Below are 21,245 nucleotides of genomic sequence, written 5' to 3'. Positions count from 1 at the left end.
ATCAGGATCTGAATCAGTGTCCCTTGTCTTTACAATACAACATTTACACAACAAGGTCACTTTGGTGCAACAAGCACAACACATAAAGAAGATAATACATTACAAAAGTAGCATTGCATTGAAAACTTTAAAAGTGTTTTAATATTATGTGAATACAAATAGTGTGACTCACGGGTTCCAGCCCAGATCCTGTTGGTTAACATAGAGAATACCTGCTCTGGACACAGTAGCAGGAGTGGCCGTCCTTAGGTGACTGATCTCAAACACCAGTCTCATTGATGAAGTGAGTGGCACACGTTCATTACTGGCCAGAGTCAGGACCTAAAAGATGTTATGTAGCATTACGGTTTCCAAATATCATAACATTTGAATGGTCAATATGACGGACAAGACTCTGCCCAAAGGATAAGGAAAACCTTCATATCTCATCAGGTTTGACAGATGTGCTTTAAAATATTTCAAAGGCACAAGATCACTGTGACATGATTCATCGCTGTGAAAAAAGACCTCCAAGTACTCACACTGCAGGAAGTGATTGCTGAAACAGGGGAAAAGAAACATCTTTTTCTATCTATACCACCTTGGTTGCCATGTGTTGTACAATAGTGTATGAGTGAACAGGAGGGAGGTACCTTGTTGTCATCCATCACTGTGTTGAGTGATTCAATCCACATCGGATCAATGTCTCCATCCAATACAATCCACTTAGGTCCTATGTGGGAGATGTTTGCTTGCTCTCGCATCACTGATGAAAGCAAACCTTACACAGAGATTGAACAACTGGGATTACAAGGTATTAGCACTGTTTACATCTAGTATGAGTTAGCACTGGTTCATGTGTTTTAAACGTTGTTATTCTTCTCATTTAAAACCAGCTCTTTACCATCTTTCCACTCTCGAGTTATGTGATGGATAAAGCCAAACAATTCATCTCTGTCTACCGCCTTTGGATTGAGGTCATTCCATACCGGCTTCCTCTTCAAGTTTACATAGGTTTTGTGGAGAACTCTCAATATCTGTTGAAAAATTAAAACCTGTCATGTGATGTACCAAACTACTAAATTGAGTATTTACTTTCACAATTTTTAAGGCAAACACATCTAACCTGGCTTTTCCCAGTCCCTGCATTTCCAACTACAAAGACAGAATGACGCACCGCCATGAGTTCCTCCAACTGCATCACCTGACAAAATAAATGTTTAAAAAAACAGATTATTGTATTATATTTTAAGCATTGTGCAGGTATACACCAAATAATGTCAAACCTTGAGGATGAATGTCTCTTCAGGCTGGAGTCGGAGCTCCAGTGTGGTCTTTCGGATGGCCTTTTCAAATTCACAGTCTCTCTCTCTCTCCACCTCCAAGCCTGGGAACACGTCTCCCAGCAGTCCCAAGAAGATAGTCACATCCTCAGTCACAATTTTAGGCATGTTGAAGTCCCTCAGCGCACGCATCAGCACCTGGAGAGTAAAGTGCATTTGCAGATTATATAAGACAATGAGTCTTCCTCTTGTGGCTGTGAGATGACATACACATGAAAGTCACCTGATCCTCTGGTCTACTTTTGTCTCTTCTTCTCAGTGCCCCTGCCACAACCAGAACAGACTTGACAGCACGCAAACCCCAATCATAGTGGTCCTAATAGACAAACGAGAATAGACAGTAAAGATGTGCATTCCTCTGTTTACACTTAACCATAAATCATATCATATAAAGTACTAAGATTAATTTAATGGCCTCATGCATCTCTGTGCTCCTGAGGTATACTGTAGCTGAAAACATTTATTATTGATGCTCCCTGTTCTAATCCAACATTATGAAATATAACAGTGCTATCAGGTGCTTTTCTCCTACCTGCTTAGAGAGCAGTTCTTTGCAGAGAGTGTACAGAGTGATAAACTTCCTGGCTAAAAGCTTAGCACCACGGAAGCCCTCTGCCACCAGCATTATCTCACAAATAAGCTCAGTATCAGGCACCACCATGGCACAGGGTCTACAGCAGGACACAGACAGTTCAGACAATAAACTTAAAGCTGAGTAAAAGCATATTATAAATAAAGTTACTGTATCACTCTCACCTGAAAAGAGCCTTGAGGTTCTCAGGTAGCTCCGTCCTCCCTGCATAGCCAGGGTTCATAGTGATGAAAATCCCCACAGAAGGCTTTAAGACAATGTCTTTATCTAAAAAGAGGAACCTGTGAGGTTGCATAGAGAGTTAAGACATTTTCACATTCACAATAAAAGGCTTCATGTATTCAGCTTAACTGGTTACCTTTTCTTTCTAGAGCGAATGGCACCCTGTATAGTTTTGACCTGCACTGCCACAACTGACAGAACATCCACAGCAATACGATTGAACTCATCAAAGCAGCCCCATGCTCCAGTCTGGGCCAGACCCTTGTAGATATTTCCAATCGACTGAACGTGAACAAAATTTGATTTTGCATTTGAACATACATGTTAACTGACACATCTAATCAAGACGATAAACTGACCAAAGGGAATAATTGTGAAGTGTCCACTAAATGAATTTCACACCTTGTAGTCCATCTGTTCAGAACAGTTGAAGATGTATACCATGATGCCCATGGCTCTACCAAGATCCTTAGTGGTCTCAGTCTTCCCTGTTCCAGCGGGACCAGCTGGGGCTCCACTCATGGTCAGGTGGAGTGACTGAGTTAAGGTGATGTAGCACCTAAGCATACACAGAGAGACACACATTTGCTGTTTAGCAATGCTGAATGTAGGGAATGTATTAAAAGTAACGTTCCAAGCATAGACTGAAAACTGATAAGCAGCAGAGTTACCGGTCTGTAAGGGGAGTGATGACTAGACGAGGTGTATTTCCAAGATACTCATATGAGTAAAGGAACTGAGCATCACAGATGTTAACAAAGCAGTGATGCTGCTGCTCATTCCAGCAATGCCGGAGCTGGGAAAGCCACTGGAAGGCCTGTGAGGTGGCGACCTGTGAACACACGTGGCTGCTGTTAAACTATGTCAAAAAGATCATATGTCACAAGAGTTATGGGCAGCAGGTAGTATGATGATCATAACTTGTTCAAATATTGTCTTGTTTTAGTTTACGCCCATAGTCTATAATCTAGTCTTTCCATTTGGTGAAATTGAGGCTGTGGCTCTCTTGTTTATTTCGTGCAATAAAAATGTAAAATGTCAGGAACTGCACTGTTCATTTTAAGAAAGTTAGTTTTTCTTGTTGCAGCATATAGGTTGCAAATGGAGAATTGAGCCATTACCATACGTTGTGAATTTCAGTAAATTATATTCTAACCTACGAAAGCAAAATAAAAAAAACCCCACTGTAATATGTTCTTTTACACACCTATATGATGAGGAAAAAATGTTATAATGCCAAAGGAAATGTTAATTATTGTACGATTCAATTGAGATTACCTTTTGGGCAATGAGGCTGGCAACAATGTCTCTGGCGTGGACATCAATAGTGCATAAAGTCATAATCTTCTGTCTGTCGCCTGAGCTCAGCTCTCCCAGCAGCGTGCCAATCAACAAGTTGAGTTGGGAAATCTAGAAAAAAAAACAGATTTAATGCAATGCTGAGGAAAATAGACAGAAGTTAAGACAAGAGTGCCAATTTAAATTCCCACATGCGATTGAATTGGCAACAGTCTGATATACAATTGCATGGTTCACATTTCTTGTTTCATATGTAATGTTAAGTATTCAAAGTCATTAAAACTTCAATCCATGCAGAACAACAAGCACCATCTTTTGTTGTGTTTTGACTAAAACATCGCTGGATGTCTTGCATTTATCACTGGTCCTGTATGACAGCAAATCTAATCAGTGCAGAACGTTGAAGGAAGAGAGCGATTATTCAAACAGGAAACCAAGGGCATGCTAACCTTAAATAGTGCTGATGAAACTGACAAGAGTGATAATATAACTGTGAGCATAGCCCACAACAAGGCCCTACAAACCCAGCTCGGGTCACTGACTCTGATGTGATTATGATAGCATTATGGAAAACGAGTTCATCGTCTTTAGCAGTTGCCACTTCACTCACAGATTAAACACAAATCAGAATAATATAATACTATCTTTTTTATATATATATATATATATATGTGTGTGTGTGTGTAGAAATACAAAAAATTAAGGCAGTTACCTTTTCCTAAAATTGACCCTTCGCTAAGCCCCGCCCTCCTTAGTTACTGTTGCTACGCCTGTCAAGCTTTCGTGCCTGGCACGTCCATTACAGTATGTATGCACCGGTGTCAGACATTCCCAAGGAGGTAATTAGTAATTTTTGGCGAACAGGTGAAATATCTGAGAGAGCAAGACAAAAGGGACTGCAGTCTGCATTCAAGGGATATATCCACGACATAATATGCAACCGATGAGAGAATAATTTCATCAAAATTGAAGGTAAAGCCTATAGGTCATGCAATAATGTGAGCCGCCTCATACGCTGACCATTCAAATGAGAAACACACAAATTGAGGAACAGCTATGTTCATGCACAGCAGGGTAAGTGACATTTGAAAATAATCTAATAATTATAATAATTATAAATCAAACAGCTTATCCATAAATCTTGTGGAATAAACACAAGACATTAGCTTGAACACTTGAATGACAACATTGACAATGATAACTTTCTCCTGCTTATATTTTTAGCGATTAACAAATGCTGAAATATATTTTAAAGTATGTCAGTGAGCCTCCGTCTTGCCTTTAATCATCTTAAGGATGGGTTAATAACAGATGTGTACCCACTCGATCGCTCTCTGGGACATGTTTTCATGCTAATCAAATGTGTTCGGAGTTTGAAACAAGTTAGCGCGGACCGCTGATTAGCTTACAACGCTAGTATTCGGGGCAGAAAGACAGTAGCTCCCAAGACGGTGGCCGCCTGGATATGAGAACGCGACTGTCTTTATAATCTATCTTTTTAATAAACTGTCTGTACACTTACAAAGTTCTCAATGCTTCGGTTAACATTTAGGGACCCTCATTATGCTACCGTTGAAGTGTGGTGATATTTTGAGCCTTTTTAGTGGTATAAATAGCGATTTGTTTTTACTTTCCTTGTGCCCCGAATACTAGCGTTGTAAGCTAATCAGTGGTCCGCACTAGCTTGAAAACATGTCCCAGAGAGCGACAGAGAATGCTGTGCTGAGTTAGCTAGCTAGCTAACATTAGCGTGTTCTTGCCTTGGAGCAAACGTATGTGTTTTTGTTAATGCTGTCGACATTTAGCTAGTTGTGAATGGCGCCTCCCACACTGCTTGATCCACGCAGTTACGGTTGCTAAGCCACGATTGGCCTGTGGCGGTTTTCGGGCGTGGCTTAGCGAAGGGTCAATTAAATTTTATCGCAATAATGCACCTTCACACCTACTGTCAATTAATACATTAACTGATGTAATAAAATTGATAGTAATCCAGAGGTGTTGATTTATGCGAGTTGTTAAGGGCTATGTTTGTCGTGGTGTTCTACTGGATCCTAATTTTGTAAGCAGTTTTTCTTATTTGAAAATATTGCGTACGCCTTGCAAAATAATTGTCAAATTCAACTCAGGTATGTAATATGTCTATTTCTTTCATAAAATAACTTTACAATGCGCAACAGACGTTTCATTCCTTTTAGTCTGTGTTGGTGTTGGCCTACTTTTTTCTTTTTACTTGTCCCCCAGTAGTTGTGTAAAGCGTCCGTGGGTTTCATGAAATGCGCTATATTAATCTAAGTTTTTATTACGTTCATTGCTACAACAATCTCTTAATGCTTTGGCTCGCGACACAGTGACAGTGATAAAGATACCCGGTTTAGCTCACGATACATCCAAGTATGCAACACTTGAAATGCAACGATGCATCTGTTAACGTATACTCTTACTGTAAATGAATGATTTTCTGTCTGAGCAAAATATTCATCGCGACAATATGACCTCCTGGTAACGCTTACTCAGTAACATAGACAGTATATAAGAATGGACCAACAGATCCCGTTGCTCTGGACGGAGACCAGTGAAGGCCATTAGAAGCACTTTTCTGGTGATGGCTAGCGTTACTGCGCAGCCTCCAGCTGAGAGAGACGACGTAAATGTGCCGTGAGCAACGTGTCTGAAAGTTGTAAGTCTTCTGGTAGCTGTGCCAAGAGAAATCTCAATCATTCCCAATCTTGCAGAGACGGAGAGCGTAGGTATATGTAAGGAGATAACATGGACACAGGCTAATTATTGCTAACTAAAATGCTAGTTAACATTAGTAATTAAACTTAAATGTGAGACGAAACTGCCTGCGCGCTTCTCCTGTACTATACGGTAATTCCTCTACTATGCGACAGTAACACAATCGTTAGCCTATTTTTACAAAAACGTCTGCTACGGAGCCATAACGTGAGGTACAAGGTAATGGAGCCTTTTATACATTGTCGTGTCTCTTTAGAAATAAACAATGGACAAATAGAGTCTTTAAACGCTTCAGATGTAAAGTTATTGACTGTCAAAGTGACGTCAAAATGAATGGCAGTCAATGGAATGCTAACGGGAGGTGATGGCTTATTAGCATCAAAATGGCGCCATAGGAGGTTCGCGGTCCGAGGAGAAGCTTACCCCTTGCTCAGTAATCTACAGTGGGTAAAACAGCACCGTAAAGAAAAGATCTTTACGACAGCAGGTGTGGTAAAAACAATACCGCTTTTGTCCAAAGCGGCCGCTAGAATCAACACAAATTGAAAGTTACACATAGCCACTTTAAGCATCAGCAACCTCAACATGAGGTCTCTGAAACACTATGCCTATTGCCCCATTAAGCAAATATGTATATGCTTGTTATTTTGGATCTTAATCAGCTTTTCTTGCCAACTAAGCTGCATTTAATTGAAATCTTTTAACATTAGTGTGTTAACTCATCATACAATGTACCTGTTTCTTGTTGTAATCTTTTAGTGCAGACTCAAATCCTTCCTCCAGTCTTTTAAACACAAGCTCCATATCATTGCTCCACCAGATCTGAGATCCAGTGAGAGCTACTTGGGCAGGGAAGTCGAGAATCCACTGCTCTCTGGGCCTATCCTCGTACACAGACACAGCCTCAGACAGGTGACCCCTTACACATTCCTTCATAGACTCCTCCAGACAAGAAAGCCATGCCTCCACCTAATGTAAAGTAATTTTACCATTAGTTACCTTATAAAATATGATAGCTAATTCAGATTCTTTGATACTGAATGTAATCTTACCGGCCCGTAACAGCAACATTCACACTGGAATGGGACATATTCCCTCTCTTTGCTGTACATTCCCACTGCAAGTTTAGGATTATCCAACTGTTCATTTTGGGCAAACTCAAGATTTGACATGTTGTCAAATAATTTTGAGAGGTGGATAGTTACCTGCAAAAGACACTGAATCATTTCATCAAAGCAGACACAGTAGTGAAATAGTAACACCAGACAAATACTTAAAACGAAAAATGAAGGGAAAGGCTAAAGTACATAAATGTACAGTACCTCTCTGGGGCGACTCCCTTTAGAGAGGATGTCCAACAAGTCTGCAGATGAAATAAAGTAGAATCGTGGAAAGGCAAGTCTCTTTGTTTCCAGGTATTCAGCAAGAGCCTTTTCACACAGTGCCAGCCTGTTGAAAGAGAGAGTATGGGAAGAGCAGTGAGCACAACACATCAAACTGAGAGCAGTATAATGAAAGTGTAATTAAATAAAAATGAACCTTCTTTGTAGATCCTCTAACTTCTCAAATAGATGAGGTTTGTCGGTGGCCTCAATGACATTTTTAGTCTTAGCACTGTCAAACATTAATTCCTGAAAGAACCAAAATCTCCATGTTTACAATGACAAAAACAATGACATTTGCAATACTACATGACCGGTATATAAGTGCAGACCTGAAACTCTGCATCTATAGCTTGAAATCTGTGTGCATCTGCAGGCAGCTGTTGGCAGATGTCGTCACAGCTTTTGAAAATGCTTTCCAGGTAGGCCCATGTCCTTTGAACCTCCATCCAGACCATCAGCACAGAGTCAGCTACAGTCAGCTGTTTCTGTAGTTCCACTACCTGGAACAGGAAGTGATGCACATGCTTGCTCTGAAAGATGCCCTGGAGCTGAACCTTGAGGATGGAGACAGAGACATGAGTACAGCCTATCAAAAAGGATTTTGTCTAATGAAAAACTCACATACACCAAACTACCACCCAATCTGTGGCAAGAGAAAGTAATATCTTAATAACCTTAACCTCATAACATGTGTCAGTTTAATTTCAATGCATATTCAAGCTAATCAGCATGCCATGCCATAAAAAAATGGGGGAGGGAAACAGTCTGTTTACACAAAGATCTTGGCACTAAAGTGGCAAGACTTTAATTGCTGGCTATAACCCCCCCTCCCCAATACATCTGGTGGACATGTCCAAAGACCGCCACGGTGCAACAATGCCCTGTCTCCTACAGCAGCTATAAATCTAAGGACTCAATAGGGACCTCTCTACACTCAGCTGTGCTGTTAGACAGTCAGACAGGGCGGCCCCTCTCTGCACTCTCATCTCTATTCAGCACTGAACTATCAGTGCTTCTCAAAGACAACTGAGCTTCACAGCCATTGTGTGCACTTAAAAAGTCACACATAAAATCTTTGTATTAATATCAGTAGCTTAGATATTTACCTCATGATCTTCAAGAGTTTCAATAAGTTCGTGGTCACATTTAAGTAGTGGCACAGAGGTTTGGCAATGATCTTCATATGAAAGCTCCATGGATGCCCACGTTTTACTTATTTCTGTCACAACCTGAAATAAAAACAAATTGGACAGCATAATGATAACATGTTAGAGTACAAACTGTCTTACTGTATTTACTTAGTTATTCCTAAACCAAATATAGCAACTAAAGCTGTCCAATGAAAACCATGTATTTATGTAATCTATAGGTTTAGTTACTTTAGATTAAGTGTTCCTTTATTAATTGAGAAAAGTCTCATTCTTCTAGTGCAAAATGAACCATTTAATTGGATTATCTGAAAAATACACAAAGCTGAACACAGACTCATGAAAAGTTGATGTCTTGGAGATACATGGTTTTCGCAGGACATCAACGTATTTAATGGACCATGTTCATAAGGTTGACTCGTAGTTTGATGTCATTACTTTTTCATAATGCAAAATGACTCTTGATGTTGATCTGTTTGACCACAAAATCAATTAATTGAAGAAGAACCTTCTCTATGGCCATTTCTTTGACCGCCTTATCCACTATGTTGCGAACTTCGTCTTCCAACGAATGGAGCTGCAGAGCCAAGAGGTCCTCCAAGGTGGTACTGTCAGTCACAGTGAAGTCCATCTATTTCAAAAGAATTATTGTCATGATGCAAAGCCTTCGATAATGCAAAGAAAAACATTGCTCTGTAGTATGACCTCTGCTGTGTGTACTCACCTTTGTTGTCCTAATTAGCTGTACCCAGTGGCGCTCTCGTATTGCCAGGTTCTGTAGCTGACTCACGGCCCGCAGTGACGTCAACAGGTTCTTTACATAAAGGTCTAACCCAGAACACACATCCCACACGCGAGCCTCTTTGTCAAGCTTGCGTATGTCCTACACAAACAGAAGGTAGGTAAACATACTGTAGTTAGTTACTAGAGGCATCTGTTACAAATAGCAATGGTGCATGACAGTAAGACAGCAGGAGAGATGTGCTGGTGTGATGTAGCACTGTTGGTGACCTCACCTTGGCAAACCTCCTCAATTCTGCATCCATCTGGTCCACGTTTATCCGCCTCCATTTGGTCATTGTCCAGTTTTCGACACTGCTCTGTATAGATAAAGAAGCATGCAGAGGGGTCAATGGGCTGAGGGTACTTAATGGGGACATTTAGAGACTACAGGGTAATTAAAGAATCAATGACAGCCTCCAAGAGGACAGGCTGGTCAAGTTATTGAGTTATTGGGGCATGTTAGTGGGGTGATAAGGCCAGCTATATTTCCCTTTACTCCAGAATAGTGACATTTAAGTACACAGTATACATTAAGCTACTTACCTGAACAAAAACAACAATGTCCCACAGTTCTTTTAGGACTGTGATCTCTCGTCTGCAGAGCTTGATGTCTCTGTAGTCAGGAATAGTAACATCAAACAGATTTGTGGACTCCTGTAGCTCTGCTACCTCTTTCTCCATGTCTCGGACAGCTTTTTCAGACTAGAAAAAAAAGCACATGGTCATCGTTATCCAAAGTGTACAGTATAATACAATGTTTTTTTTCAATACTAAGACCAAGCAATGAATAAACTCCTACTTTCTCCAGACTGATGTAGGGATGCACTGCATTGTAAGTGAAGGGCGCTGTTGCTCTGAACATCTCTCTGAATTTGCTTTGTTTCACCTGAAAAATAAATTGTTTCATTGTTTTTTACACCAAGATTTGAAATACAATAGCTTCAACAGTACACATAAAAGTGACTTGTCACCTCAAATGTCATACAACGTCTCCGTATAACCATCACTTCTGCATTCTGCATGGGCGCCACCTCATGCCTCACTTTTAAGGCCAATTTTTTCGCCCCATTCCATTTCTCAGGAAGTTCCTACAAAGATAAATATTTTGATTTTTAATATTTTGATTTTTAAAAGATAGATAGATAGATTTTTATTGATCCCAAAAATGGGAAATTACAGTGTTACAGCAGCAAAATATCAGACACACAGCACACATACAGAATATACATGAAATAAAAGGATACAATATACATGAAATAATAATAGGATAGAATACAAGAACAAATATTTAAAATATATACAAGTTGGGAATAAAAACTACTTAAATAGAATGGCCACAAAATGAATTTGTGAATAAATTATCATTTGTTTTAGTTAGTACTTAAAAAGGTGGAAAGACAATAAGCACATTAACCCATTCCTTTCCTCACCTCCAGCTGCGAATAGACCTGGTCTGGTATGGTTACTCCATACTGTTCCAATAGGATTATTGTGTCTCTTAAAGGGTCAAACATCTTGTCTGTGGCTGCTTGTCTGTCTCTGACAGCCAACAGGTGACTCATCACTTCCACCAGACCACGGTGGTTTCCCGTAGCCACAGGCTGCCCTAGCCCTTCAACAGTGGCTCGGACAAACTTCTGCAGCTCATCAAGACTGAGTGGGAAAGCATGCACAGTGAGAACAACGGATGTTACAGTTTGGTCTGCATTTAATAGCCCTACAGAAATGGATTTTACCTGTTAGTGACATATGTCAAGAGGTGTTCTTTAAAAAGCCAGCTCCACTTCTTTACAGTGTTAAGGAGGCTCACTTTAAAGAACTTGATATCCACCCGAAACCATCCATCAAATACTCTGAAGTCTTCAAGCTTGGAAATTTCAGCATACAGATCCTCATAATAATCTATCTGAAAATTTAAGACCACAACAGAGTTTACAATTCAGACACCTGCCATGTATGGGAAATGTGACTCATGATTTTAAAAAAAGCATTTTACCTGTTCTTTGAAATTTTCGACTGTAGGTGGGCTTTCAGGGAGTGCATCTGCTCCAAAGGCCTCCATCTCTTCAGTTGTAAGTACACGTCCATACAGGAGAAACTGGTTGAGAAACTCAGCCCTGTCATCTTGCCAGAGATGGGTGTAGCAGTCAAACTTTCTCTGGTAACTTATCGCTTTCTTGAGGCAGTTCTCCACTCGCTCCATTATTTCTTGTCTCAGGTCTAACAAGTCCACCATGTAATCCATTACATCCTGTAAGAGTTATATTACATTAAATATAACATAAGAAGAATCTACTATTTGTAGAAGAATGCACTATAATTAGTTTTTTTGTTTTTTTAACATCCAAATCTACAGTACAGCAGACTACCTGGTAGCTCTCCATGCTAAGACGAGCAGCCACTCGATTGATATTCACTGAAGTCTTGAATATGTCTCCGACCAGCCCTTCTATCAGCTCATAGAGGCCTTCACCTGCATCTTGCTCCAACGAGGGGAGGAAAACCATTCCTGAGCTACTCAGCATCAACTGAGCCTCAAACAGAGGTTGTCCACGTTGTTCCATGTTGTCCACAAAGAACTGTAGAGAGTGGCTGATGTAGCTGTAGAGCCCCTCCACCACCATCTCATCCACATACTCCAGGTAGGACTGCCATGCTTCTGACGCAGGGTCAGCGTGGAAAAGGACCATATTCTCCTGATGAAATTGTAGGATATTGGAGAGACTGTGAGCACTGTCAATATTTGGACTTTGCTTGATTTCTAGGGATTGTACAGGTTGACACATTTAATCGTATCTATTTCCGAATAACTAGAGCATATTTATTTACATGGCTTCCCAAGTATTGGGACATGTTAAAATAAAATATATCAAGTAAAATACTTTTTTCAGTTAAATGTAACTGATTAGAACTAAAAGGTCAGAAAAAGCATAAAAAACTCTGGATGGTTAATGGTACAGGACAGATAAGGGTTATGTTTTGATTTATCTTATTATATCTGCTATCTATTATGCTAAGGAAACTAAATCAAAAGACAAACACAAATTCTGAAATTAATAAATGTAAATAAACAAGGTTTTAAAATGTCTGCAGAGTTGTCCTTTTAATGTTATGTAATCTGATGAAGATAAATATATCTACAACATGCTAAAAGATTTTGGAACCACAGCAATAATTTCATATTTATGGTGTTTACTTACACACAAGTATTGGGCTGGGCGATATGGAGTAACTCAAATATCACAATATTTTTGACCAAATACCTCGATATCGATACCGCAACAATATTGTAGGGTTGACTATTGGTGCTTTCACAAAATATTTACACAATGAGATTTTTGATAAATAATCATCAGTAATGTGGATATAATGACTAAGAGGGTAAAGGTAAATAATAGAACAGTTACAACAGTCTGGTAAGTTCAGAAATGACATCACTTTACTGTAATGCAGCCTTTAAAACCAGGAAAAGACTACACTTATGCCATATTACGATATCCAAAATCTAAGACGATATCTAGTTTCATATCACGATATTGATATAATATCGATATATTTCCCACATATAGATATAATACCACTATATTGCCCAGCTCTACACATTCTTGAAAAATCCAGTATGTAATCCAGCCATACCCACCTGCACCAGCTGGTAGATAGAGTATCCTTCCTTCTTCATGGAGCTGTACTTCTTGTTGACACGGTCTCCCCTGTCTTCCAGCTGTATGAGCGAGCCTTTCTTGTTGTCCTTTCTGCAAAACATGGCCTGTTTGCTCCATCCCTTCATTATTGACTGGATGGCTTCGCAGTTTTCCTTGGCTCTACTGACTCGACATTCAAGGTCATGGACCAGGTCTTTGGTGGTGCTAATGAAGCTCCAGCAGTCGGGATCCTGCCATGTCAGGTCAGACTCTGCTCGTGTCAACTGCACATCTATGGACTCTAGCTCAGCTCTGACGAGAGGAAGTTCCACCTCTAGCACTGTCTGCTTTAGCTTGTTGTACCATTGTACTAAAAGCTGCAGACTGCTCATATACTGCAAAATACAAGTGTGGAGAAACGATATATTTGGAGATGCAGAAAAGGATAGTAAGAAAGACATATTGCTTATTGTTCAACTCAAAAAGGTGTGCATGAGTGTAAGTGAGCCCATAAAGTAATATGTCGTTTCTTACCTTTGTGAACATGTCACGCTTCTCAAAAACTGCCATTGCAGCTTCAGGGATCTTGAACTGACCGAGAGTCTGAATATTCTTCACATCTTTCAAGACTTCGGTCAGCTGAGGAGTGAAAGGAAATTAACCCTTCTACATAATCACAGTGGAGTGGTGGTAAGATGTTTTGTCTTTAGAGAAACCCTTGGAGAATATAATAACTAATATTAAATAGCTGTAACAAATAACTATTCCCTCTGTCAGGATGGCTGTTTTTGCACTTGTTACTAAGTCTGTCAGCACTATGTTAAAAAAACGTATAAACATATTTTTTCAAAAATTTAAATGAGAGATACAGCTTGACCCGAGGATAATTGACCCCAATTAATTGGTGACCTGCATCTGGGTTTTGCAACATCATAAGAATATTGTTCTTCAGCCATACCTACTAAACTAAAGGATACTAACAGAGATTTAAATTTTAAAGGAGGTGTGAGGGGAGCAATTTAAGTTATTTTCAAGAGACAGACATTACTACATCAGTCTAACAGTAAGTTGGAAAATTATTTAGCATTGGAGTATGTTTACACATGTGCAGTGTGCTTTCTAGTTTGTAGGGATATTACATAATTTACCTTTGGATTGAAGTTGAGTGAGATCAGGTCAGAGGCGTTATTTCTGGAGATGAGGGGCTGGTTCAGGTTGATCAGGCAGGCCTGTTCCAACCCATTACACCATTCAGAGTAAATGTTCTTCTCATATTGGTCCAGGAGACTCAACATCTCCATGTACATCTGGTACTCCTTTGTCATCTCTTTACCTCCTGCAGGCCTGGAAATATTGCATAATTTTGATTTACATAATTAATCATTTCATTGTTAAGCCTTTAGCCTTAAGCATTTAAAAGCACAAATAGCTAGCACCTCTCCCTCTATGTACTGTATCTCTGTATCTCTATTTATCGATAAATCTTTCTGACTAGCTATTGTTTGTAACTAATTAATTTACTGGAAATAGTCTGGGTTTTTTACTGACATGTCAAACAGTAGTCTGATTTTTTCCCATGGTGTTTGAATGCGTTCTCTGAGCATTTTTGCCCACTTCAAAGCTCCAGATGTGGGAGCCATGTTCTTAGTCAGACCACTCTCCATCTGTAAACAAAGAAAGAATGGAACGAAGTTGTTACATGGATAATACATGTTGTGCCTTGAATACATAAAGCTAATATAACATTTTGCTTCCAGTACCTGATTGTGCTGCAATTTAAACAGACATTTACATCTCTCCAGCTCTTCTCGAAAATGTTGCTGCAGTAGAACGAAGTTGGGACTGAATATCTGTCTGATTTGTCTTCTCTCCAGGAAGGGTTCAACAATAGTTAGCAGCTATAGGACAAAAAACAAAGACGTTGGTGTGTTGATGTTGGTGATAGTACTGTCACTTACTATTCACTTTATCAGTACTATCATCACCACCATACTATAATCCAGTCCTGCTTACTTTAAATGCCGATTCCAGTCCTGAGCAATCCTTAAAGGCCAAGCATAGAAGGCTGGCAAGGCGGCATTCAAAGTCCACAATTCTCACTTTCAAATCTTTATACTCATTTTCAAAATCCTTATGAGTGGATGAGAGTGAACAACAGTATTTAATGATGGACACGAGTGTAAAATTGTGGATTAATAAGCAGTATAAATGCCAATATTTAATCTAAATACAAATAATTTCACCTGAGAGTTTAAGTCAAGGTGGCTGTTTTCACTGTGCTTCAACGCTTGGCAGAGGTTACTAAACTCTTTGTACATCTGAGCAGCACGCTCACTGTAGAGTTTGCCGTTAAGTCCACCAAATTCCAACTTTTCCATCCTCTGAAAATCCAGCATCATTTCAAAAAAGTCCTGCAAAGATAACAAATTGTTATAGGAAACAAAACCACATACATATATTACCTAACTGTGACACTTGAATACAAAAACAAATATCTGCTCTCACCTCTAGCTGTAGCATACGGTTAAAAAACTGGTTGAAACGTGCAAAAATCATGTCAGATGGGAAATCCCAGGGTGCATGTTTCACATGGTTGGCCAACCTCTCCCTCTGGGTCTGGTAACTGTCTCTGAAACATCTAAAGACTTTTATCACCTTCTTTAACATTTGCAGACTTTCCTCTGGATCCTCTCTGAGTAGCAGATCCACAGAGAGGTATGTGGAAGCCTAAAGGGTGAAAGATTGTATATCTGTGAATTTGTTTACACAGCCAGCCAATAACTGAAGTCACCAGCATCAGCAAAGCATAATTGACAAAATTCCATGCATTGTGTCTAAACAAAAAAAGCAATCGCAAACTAATGTAACACGTATATGTCACTCAATGTATTCCATCACTACAGGTGTTTGGAATGAGGATTCCTACCTGCTCAATGAACAGATTGCAAAGCTCCTGCAGTAACACCACAATGCGTGCCGGTCTTTGATAAGATTGGCAGTTGGTCCAAATAAGGAACAGAGTGTGAAACAGTGCAGGGATGAATGTTTCCAAGTGAGGAAATCCTTCCTTTTCCAGTTGAGTCAGTTGTGCGTGTAGTGGCTGTAGATAGAGGTCAATGTCCTGGGCTTCTTGAAGGGCTTTTGATTAAGAAAAAAAAAATTTTAAATTATGAAACAACATATTCAGAGATAATACGTTTGTGATCACAGTTGGTAATCACATTATGCTGTGCATTTCATAAGGTGCAAAATACAGTATGTCTTCTTTAAAAGGGGGCCAGCTAATATTACCATCAAATACATTTCCAATTAGAGTCTTGATTGTTGGATGATAGCTGCTATCCATCATCTCTAACATCTTTGCCATCTTCTGAACAATGGGACTCTGAAGCTACGAGGGAAAGTACCAAACACTTTAACAGACAGTGGAAAGTCAGGAGATTAAAAAAATAAAGTTAATAACAATAATAAGTTTTAGTGAAGATCAGTAGGAAAATGGACCATACCTGAAGATAAATGTTCTGTATATTACTCTTCCTGGAAGCCCAAAATTTCAGCTCTGCACTGGGCCCTGGATTACAGCCTGTCATAAGTAGGTCTGATGAATCATCCTTTAGGATTTTCTGGATCAGATTGGTCCAGTTGATGACCTGGGTCTCTATGGCATGGGCAAGTGCCCTGTCATAGTTATTATACCTGAGTGTGAAATTACATATTGAGAGTGTATTTTAGTAATAATTACAGTAATTATAGTCCCAGGCTCTAAAATAAAACCAAATGTGTGTGTTTACTTACATTTTGAAGGTGCTGTATGATTCTTCCATCCACTCTGTCGCAGTTGGAATAGGGAGGACACTTTTCCCTAAAACCTGTCCACGGACAACGGATGTCCTACTGCACATTCTCTGAACATGTCGAATGATGTCTTCAGACATCAGATTTGGCCACATCTGATGGTTTTTGTCGTTTGACAGCAGTGGAACACATACCTTGGGAGGAGACACGGAATACATGCACTCAAAACTCATTAAGGCAAGCTAGAAATATCCATAACAAAAAACAGAGAGAACATACAACCAAATTGTTATGAGATCAAGTGTATGATGGAGGGTATAACAATCACCTGCTCAACTGTGCTTGACAGCTGAAGTAGTGGTGACGGAGACAGGAGGCCAAAAAGCAGAAGTTCCCTGTAGTTTTCAGAGTTGACAGGAACAACTCTCTTCTTGAGAATATATATGTGTTTGTTTTGGGAAACAGGTGGGACCTGCATTTGAAATATCACAAGATTTTACTACAAACAGATATGACACTGACATATGCTAAATCCGTGAATTTCAACATTTTGTAAACGCCCGAAACTTAGCTAGCGTTAGCTTACTAGCTAGTCACGTGTAGCTACACATGCTACCAATGTAACGCTAGCTTCTAGTTTAATTCATTGTAATGGAGATTTTGTAACAATCATACCTCATTAGAAACAACCAGAGAGGCATTTTTTGATGAAGAGAAAAATATTACAGACTCCTTTTCAAAGAAGTCTTTCAGAAGTGTTTGAAACTCTTCGTTGAGGTCACTCTTGTCCCATGTTTGACGGTGCAGTAGCCCACAAACTTTTTCCTCAACAAACTTCACTTTGACGTCCTCAAGAAAAGAAGATACACTTTCGTCGTCGGACATGATTGATCTACGACCATGGCATGCTGCTCCGTCACTTCCTTCAACAAAACGAAAAATAAAAGGAAACTGATTTGTGACTGCTCCAGAAACCGTCCCTTAAATTAGCTATTAACTTCGTGTTGTAACGTTAGTTTTAAGTTTCTTCATATGAAGGAAGAAAGAAAGGAGACTGGCACAAGCTGTACAGTCCTGGGGGCGGTTCAGCATTCCGTTGCTTAGCAACGGCCACTATCCTCAATCACTGCCTGTAGCTAGATTTGGAGAAGAGAAAAACTTACTTTTTCTAGTTCCCAATGAAAATCATGTTTTTAAGTACAATTTAAGACCGGGTTATTTATTTTGGTAGCCTATTACTGTATGTCAGTTACTATACTACATGTTTACATGATTTTAGTTTACCAGAATATTAACGTATTCCGTTTCCTTTTTTTTCTTAGATTAACTAAACACTAAGTGTACAATTGCAAAGGAGGCTCTAATTTGTATCCCACGATCCATATGGAGTTTTAAAATGTAATCCCTGGTGGCTTGCAGTTGTGCCTTTCCACAGCGTGTACCCTGTCCTGTTCTTTGTGTTTTAATTTGTTTGTGCACACTGTAGACCCATTACCTCAATTTTATTTGTGATTAAATGTTAATAAATTAGATCTAGATAGTATTATAATTGGTAAGTCCTAAGACATGTTTGGTAGGTGATACACCTTCATAGATATGACTTAGATAAGGACATGCACTAGTTAAAGTTAAAATTATAGTTGAGCCAAAAATGCATAGCCTGAAAAAGATCTTCACATTTTAGTTAAGATACATTAAACTAATGTTACATGTCTGTTTAAAGGTTCTACTCAGTTCTACTCAATGACATACCATGACTTATAGTATACCTATATATATATAGTAATTCAAACATTTCTGGTTTAAACAGGTGCGAATCTATGGCCTCTTTTATGACACATATGCCTCCTTTGTGACAGGACTGGACATAAGGAGCCTATTTAGTGGAGCCACACACTGTAGTAAAGTGTGTGTGTGTGTGTGTGTGTGTGTGTGTGTGTGTGTGTGTGTGTGTGTGTGTGTGTGTGTGTGTGTGTGTGTGTGTGTGTGTGTGTGTGTGCGTGTGTGTGTATGCGTGTGTGCGTGCGTGCGTATGTGCGTCTGTGTGTGAGACACACTGGTTTGATTGTTGTCTTAGCAACAGAGCACTGTACCTAGCAACTGCCATTCACAAGGCACTTTACTGCACCTCATTTCAGACTGCCTTAAATGAATAACAAAATGCTTCTAGTATATCTTGAAGATTTAAATAGCCTAGCAGTACTCTGATCTATTAGTGAATGCTTAAAGTTAAGTATCTTTCAAAAAACATATTAGAGGTTAAGGGTGCTATGCAGGATTTGGCTAAAGCATTGTAACAGTTTGTACAATTTATGAAAATGCACTCCTTTTTACATTTAGAAACTTATCCTCAGGAAAAAGGAGAGGAGTGTGAGAAACACACCTTAGGTTTGCAGTGGCACTACAGTTTTTGACCTCATCACTAACAATGACAAGACCACCTACAGGGAAGAGCTTGCCTGCCTGTTGCTATGGTGATAATAACAAGTTGGAGGCGATGCATTCAAGCATGATTCAAGATAAAGATGGCTCCTGATGTAATCCACGATGCTCATTTTACTCTGGAAATCAACAAAGATGTAACATGGTTGAGAACATGAGTCATTCAATTTGCTAAAGACCAGAAAACCATTATAACCTCAAATGGGGGGTGAGATCATTAAAACTATCATCACAATATGAAAAGAGAGAGAGGTCAAAATCTCGCAATCCACTACATATACAATTATAGCAATGCATGTATCTTTCTGTTTCTTCATCATAGTTTGCCCTCCCTCTTAATTAAGAAAAATAACAAATAAAGAAATATATTTTTCAATATCTTTTTCTGCCAGCTGATTCTGATCCAGGAGCTGTAACATCACAAAAGTGTGCGAGACAGACTGCACCTCCCAAGCAACCAAGAACTATTTCTTAGGAAACAATGCTGTTCAAACATGGCACTATACCTGCCACTTCGGCCATTTTCCTGCCAAGGCTTGTTTCACTGCTGAGCTAGCCTTCCTAATATCTCCATCCACTGCTTGTTGTGCAGTCTGCCACAACAAAGAATGTGCTGCAATCTGACTGGAAATATTTAGGTTCATTAATCACTTGCAATCATTGTCATTGGTATTCAAATTAGTGTTCTGTTTTAATGCATGATCTGTTTGCTTGGCTTAATTGGTTAATTAATGGTACTACAGTTTGGGCAATTGAAATTGTGTATGTATAATGGTCTGTACTCTTATTGAACATGCACTTTGTCTTTTGGCCTTCAAAATTGCACACAGGTACATTTGTAATACGAAGCAGCTCATCAATGACTGGCAGTGTCAACAGACTTTTTGTTGATGATGTTTTATTGATTCCCAAACTGAATCACAAAACAGCACTCCATCATGACAGCCCACTCAATCCAACAGGCAGCGTTAAGCATGCGAATGTGTTGTGAGTCTAAAATCTGTTGGTGAACTGTATACAAATATCAGTGCATTACAGGCTGAGTGATCTTCCCCCATGTCAATTTAAGAGAGGTAAGATAAGGGGTTTGTGTAGTTATGTCTACCTTTATTATAAGCAGGCAAGCAATTTCACTCCACAATGACATGAGTATTGCATCTAAGAACAACACAACATGACAAGCATTTTAACTGATTTTACTAACTTGTTTTGGGATTCCGTGTGGATGTCACTAAATAGATACATATAAATCCCAATGGGAGACTGCAGTATGCTGACAGAACAGTAATTCCCATGTACACCTTATTTAAAGAAATGCATCATCTAGTGACAACAATAAAGAATTTAAACTATAAAGTTCCGATTTCTGTACTCAGCTTTTACTACCCCACTGCTGCTTTTAATTTATTTTTTTACACATTTCAAAATTGCAATCATATCAAGTATTTTAACCATGACAACATATAGCGATACAATTAATGAAACCAAAATAACGAGAGACATGATGCATGTGGTATCAGTCCACACATTTACTAAATCAACTTACAACATTCACTGCCATAACAACATTCATTAAGCTATTTTTTAACCATAATTTCCAGTGGTTATTTTCTTTTCAGCAAATAGTTGTTTTATCAGTTAAAGGTTATATTGAAGGCATATATGTGATCAAATCCTGTTGTAGCATACATAAGGTAAGTTATATAGAAGGTCCACACCACAAGGTCGCCCTCTATGAACTAGACTGATTTAGGAAAACTCTCAATGAAGATCATTATGTCTGAGAAGGTCAGTTTTACCTCTGAGAAGAATATCAGGAAGAGTAGCTGCTACATTAGTGGAAGCTAATAGGGATCCAAATAAAGAATTTATATAGCACA

The 21,245-nt window shown here is 39.2% G+C and overlaps 1 protein-coding gene across 1 annotated transcript in view; it reads right to left on the bottom strand.

The window, feature by feature from the left end:
• Positions 1-17,808, bottom strand: part of LOC144518987 (dynein axonemal heavy chain 11) — a 43,659-nt gene extending 25,851 nt beyond the window's left edge. Inside the window, exons 1-42 of the mRNA XM_078251870.1 lie at positions 17,650-17,808; positions 17,252-17,395; positions 16,924-17,117; positions 16,635-16,824; positions 16,420-16,519; positions 16,055-16,266; positions 15,634-15,855; positions 15,372-15,539; positions 15,142-15,258; positions 14,889-15,026; positions 14,677-14,792; positions 14,277-14,472; positions 13,663-13,767; positions 13,128-13,523; positions 11,854-12,183; positions 11,484-11,738; positions 11,224-11,393; positions 10,918-11,140; positions 10,459-10,575; positions 10,287-10,373; positions 10,031-10,189; positions 9,721-9,804; positions 9,429-9,587; positions 9,213-9,335; positions 8,663-8,785; positions 7,886-8,110; positions 7,711-7,802; positions 7,494-7,620; positions 7,224-7,376; positions 6,907-7,140; positions 3,415-3,546; positions 2,808-2,968; positions 2,539-2,695; positions 2,273-2,418; positions 2,079-2,195; positions 1,855-1,993; positions 1,546-1,638; positions 1,266-1,460; positions 1,106-1,183; positions 884-1,016; positions 633-760; positions 173-321 (exon numbers count right to left, since the gene is read on the bottom strand). Of these exons, the coding sequence (XP_078107996.1) occupies positions 173-321; positions 633-760; positions 884-1,016; positions 1,106-1,183; positions 1,266-1,460; positions 1,546-1,638; positions 1,855-1,993; positions 2,079-2,195; positions 2,273-2,418; positions 2,539-2,695; positions 2,808-2,968; positions 3,415-3,546; positions 6,907-7,140; positions 7,224-7,376; positions 7,494-7,620; positions 7,711-7,802; positions 7,886-8,110; positions 8,663-8,785; positions 9,213-9,335; positions 9,429-9,587; positions 9,721-9,804; positions 10,031-10,189; positions 10,287-10,373; positions 10,459-10,575; positions 10,918-11,140; positions 11,224-11,393; positions 11,484-11,738; positions 11,854-12,183; positions 13,128-13,523; positions 13,663-13,767; positions 14,277-14,472; positions 14,677-14,792; positions 14,889-15,026; positions 15,142-15,258; positions 15,372-15,539; positions 15,634-15,855; positions 16,055-16,266; positions 16,420-16,519; positions 16,635-16,824; positions 16,924-17,117; positions 17,252-17,395; positions 17,650-17,808 (6,746 nt within the window). The remainder of the gene's footprint in view (positions 1-172; positions 322-632; positions 761-883; positions 1,017-1,105; positions 1,184-1,265; positions 1,461-1,545; positions 1,639-1,854; positions 1,994-2,078; positions 2,196-2,272; positions 2,419-2,538; positions 2,696-2,807; positions 2,969-3,414; positions 3,547-6,906; positions 7,141-7,223; positions 7,377-7,493; positions 7,621-7,710; positions 7,803-7,885; positions 8,111-8,662; positions 8,786-9,212; positions 9,336-9,428; positions 9,588-9,720; positions 9,805-10,030; positions 10,190-10,286; positions 10,374-10,458; positions 10,576-10,917; positions 11,141-11,223; positions 11,394-11,483; positions 11,739-11,853; positions 12,184-13,127; positions 13,524-13,662; positions 13,768-14,276; positions 14,473-14,676; positions 14,793-14,888; positions 15,027-15,141; positions 15,259-15,371; positions 15,540-15,633; positions 15,856-16,054; positions 16,267-16,419; positions 16,520-16,634; positions 16,825-16,923; positions 17,118-17,251; positions 17,396-17,649) is intronic.
• Between the last annotated feature and the right edge of the window lie 3,437 nt (positions 17,809-21,245).

Source organism: Sander vitreus, chromosome 6 (assembly GCF_031162955.1).
Source record: "Sander vitreus isolate 19-12246 chromosome 6, sanVit1, whole genome shotgun sequence".
Lineage (NCBI taxonomy): Eukaryota > Metazoa > Chordata > Actinopteri > Perciformes > Percidae > Sander > Sander vitreus.
This window is presented reverse-complemented; position numbering and strand designations above follow the sequence as displayed.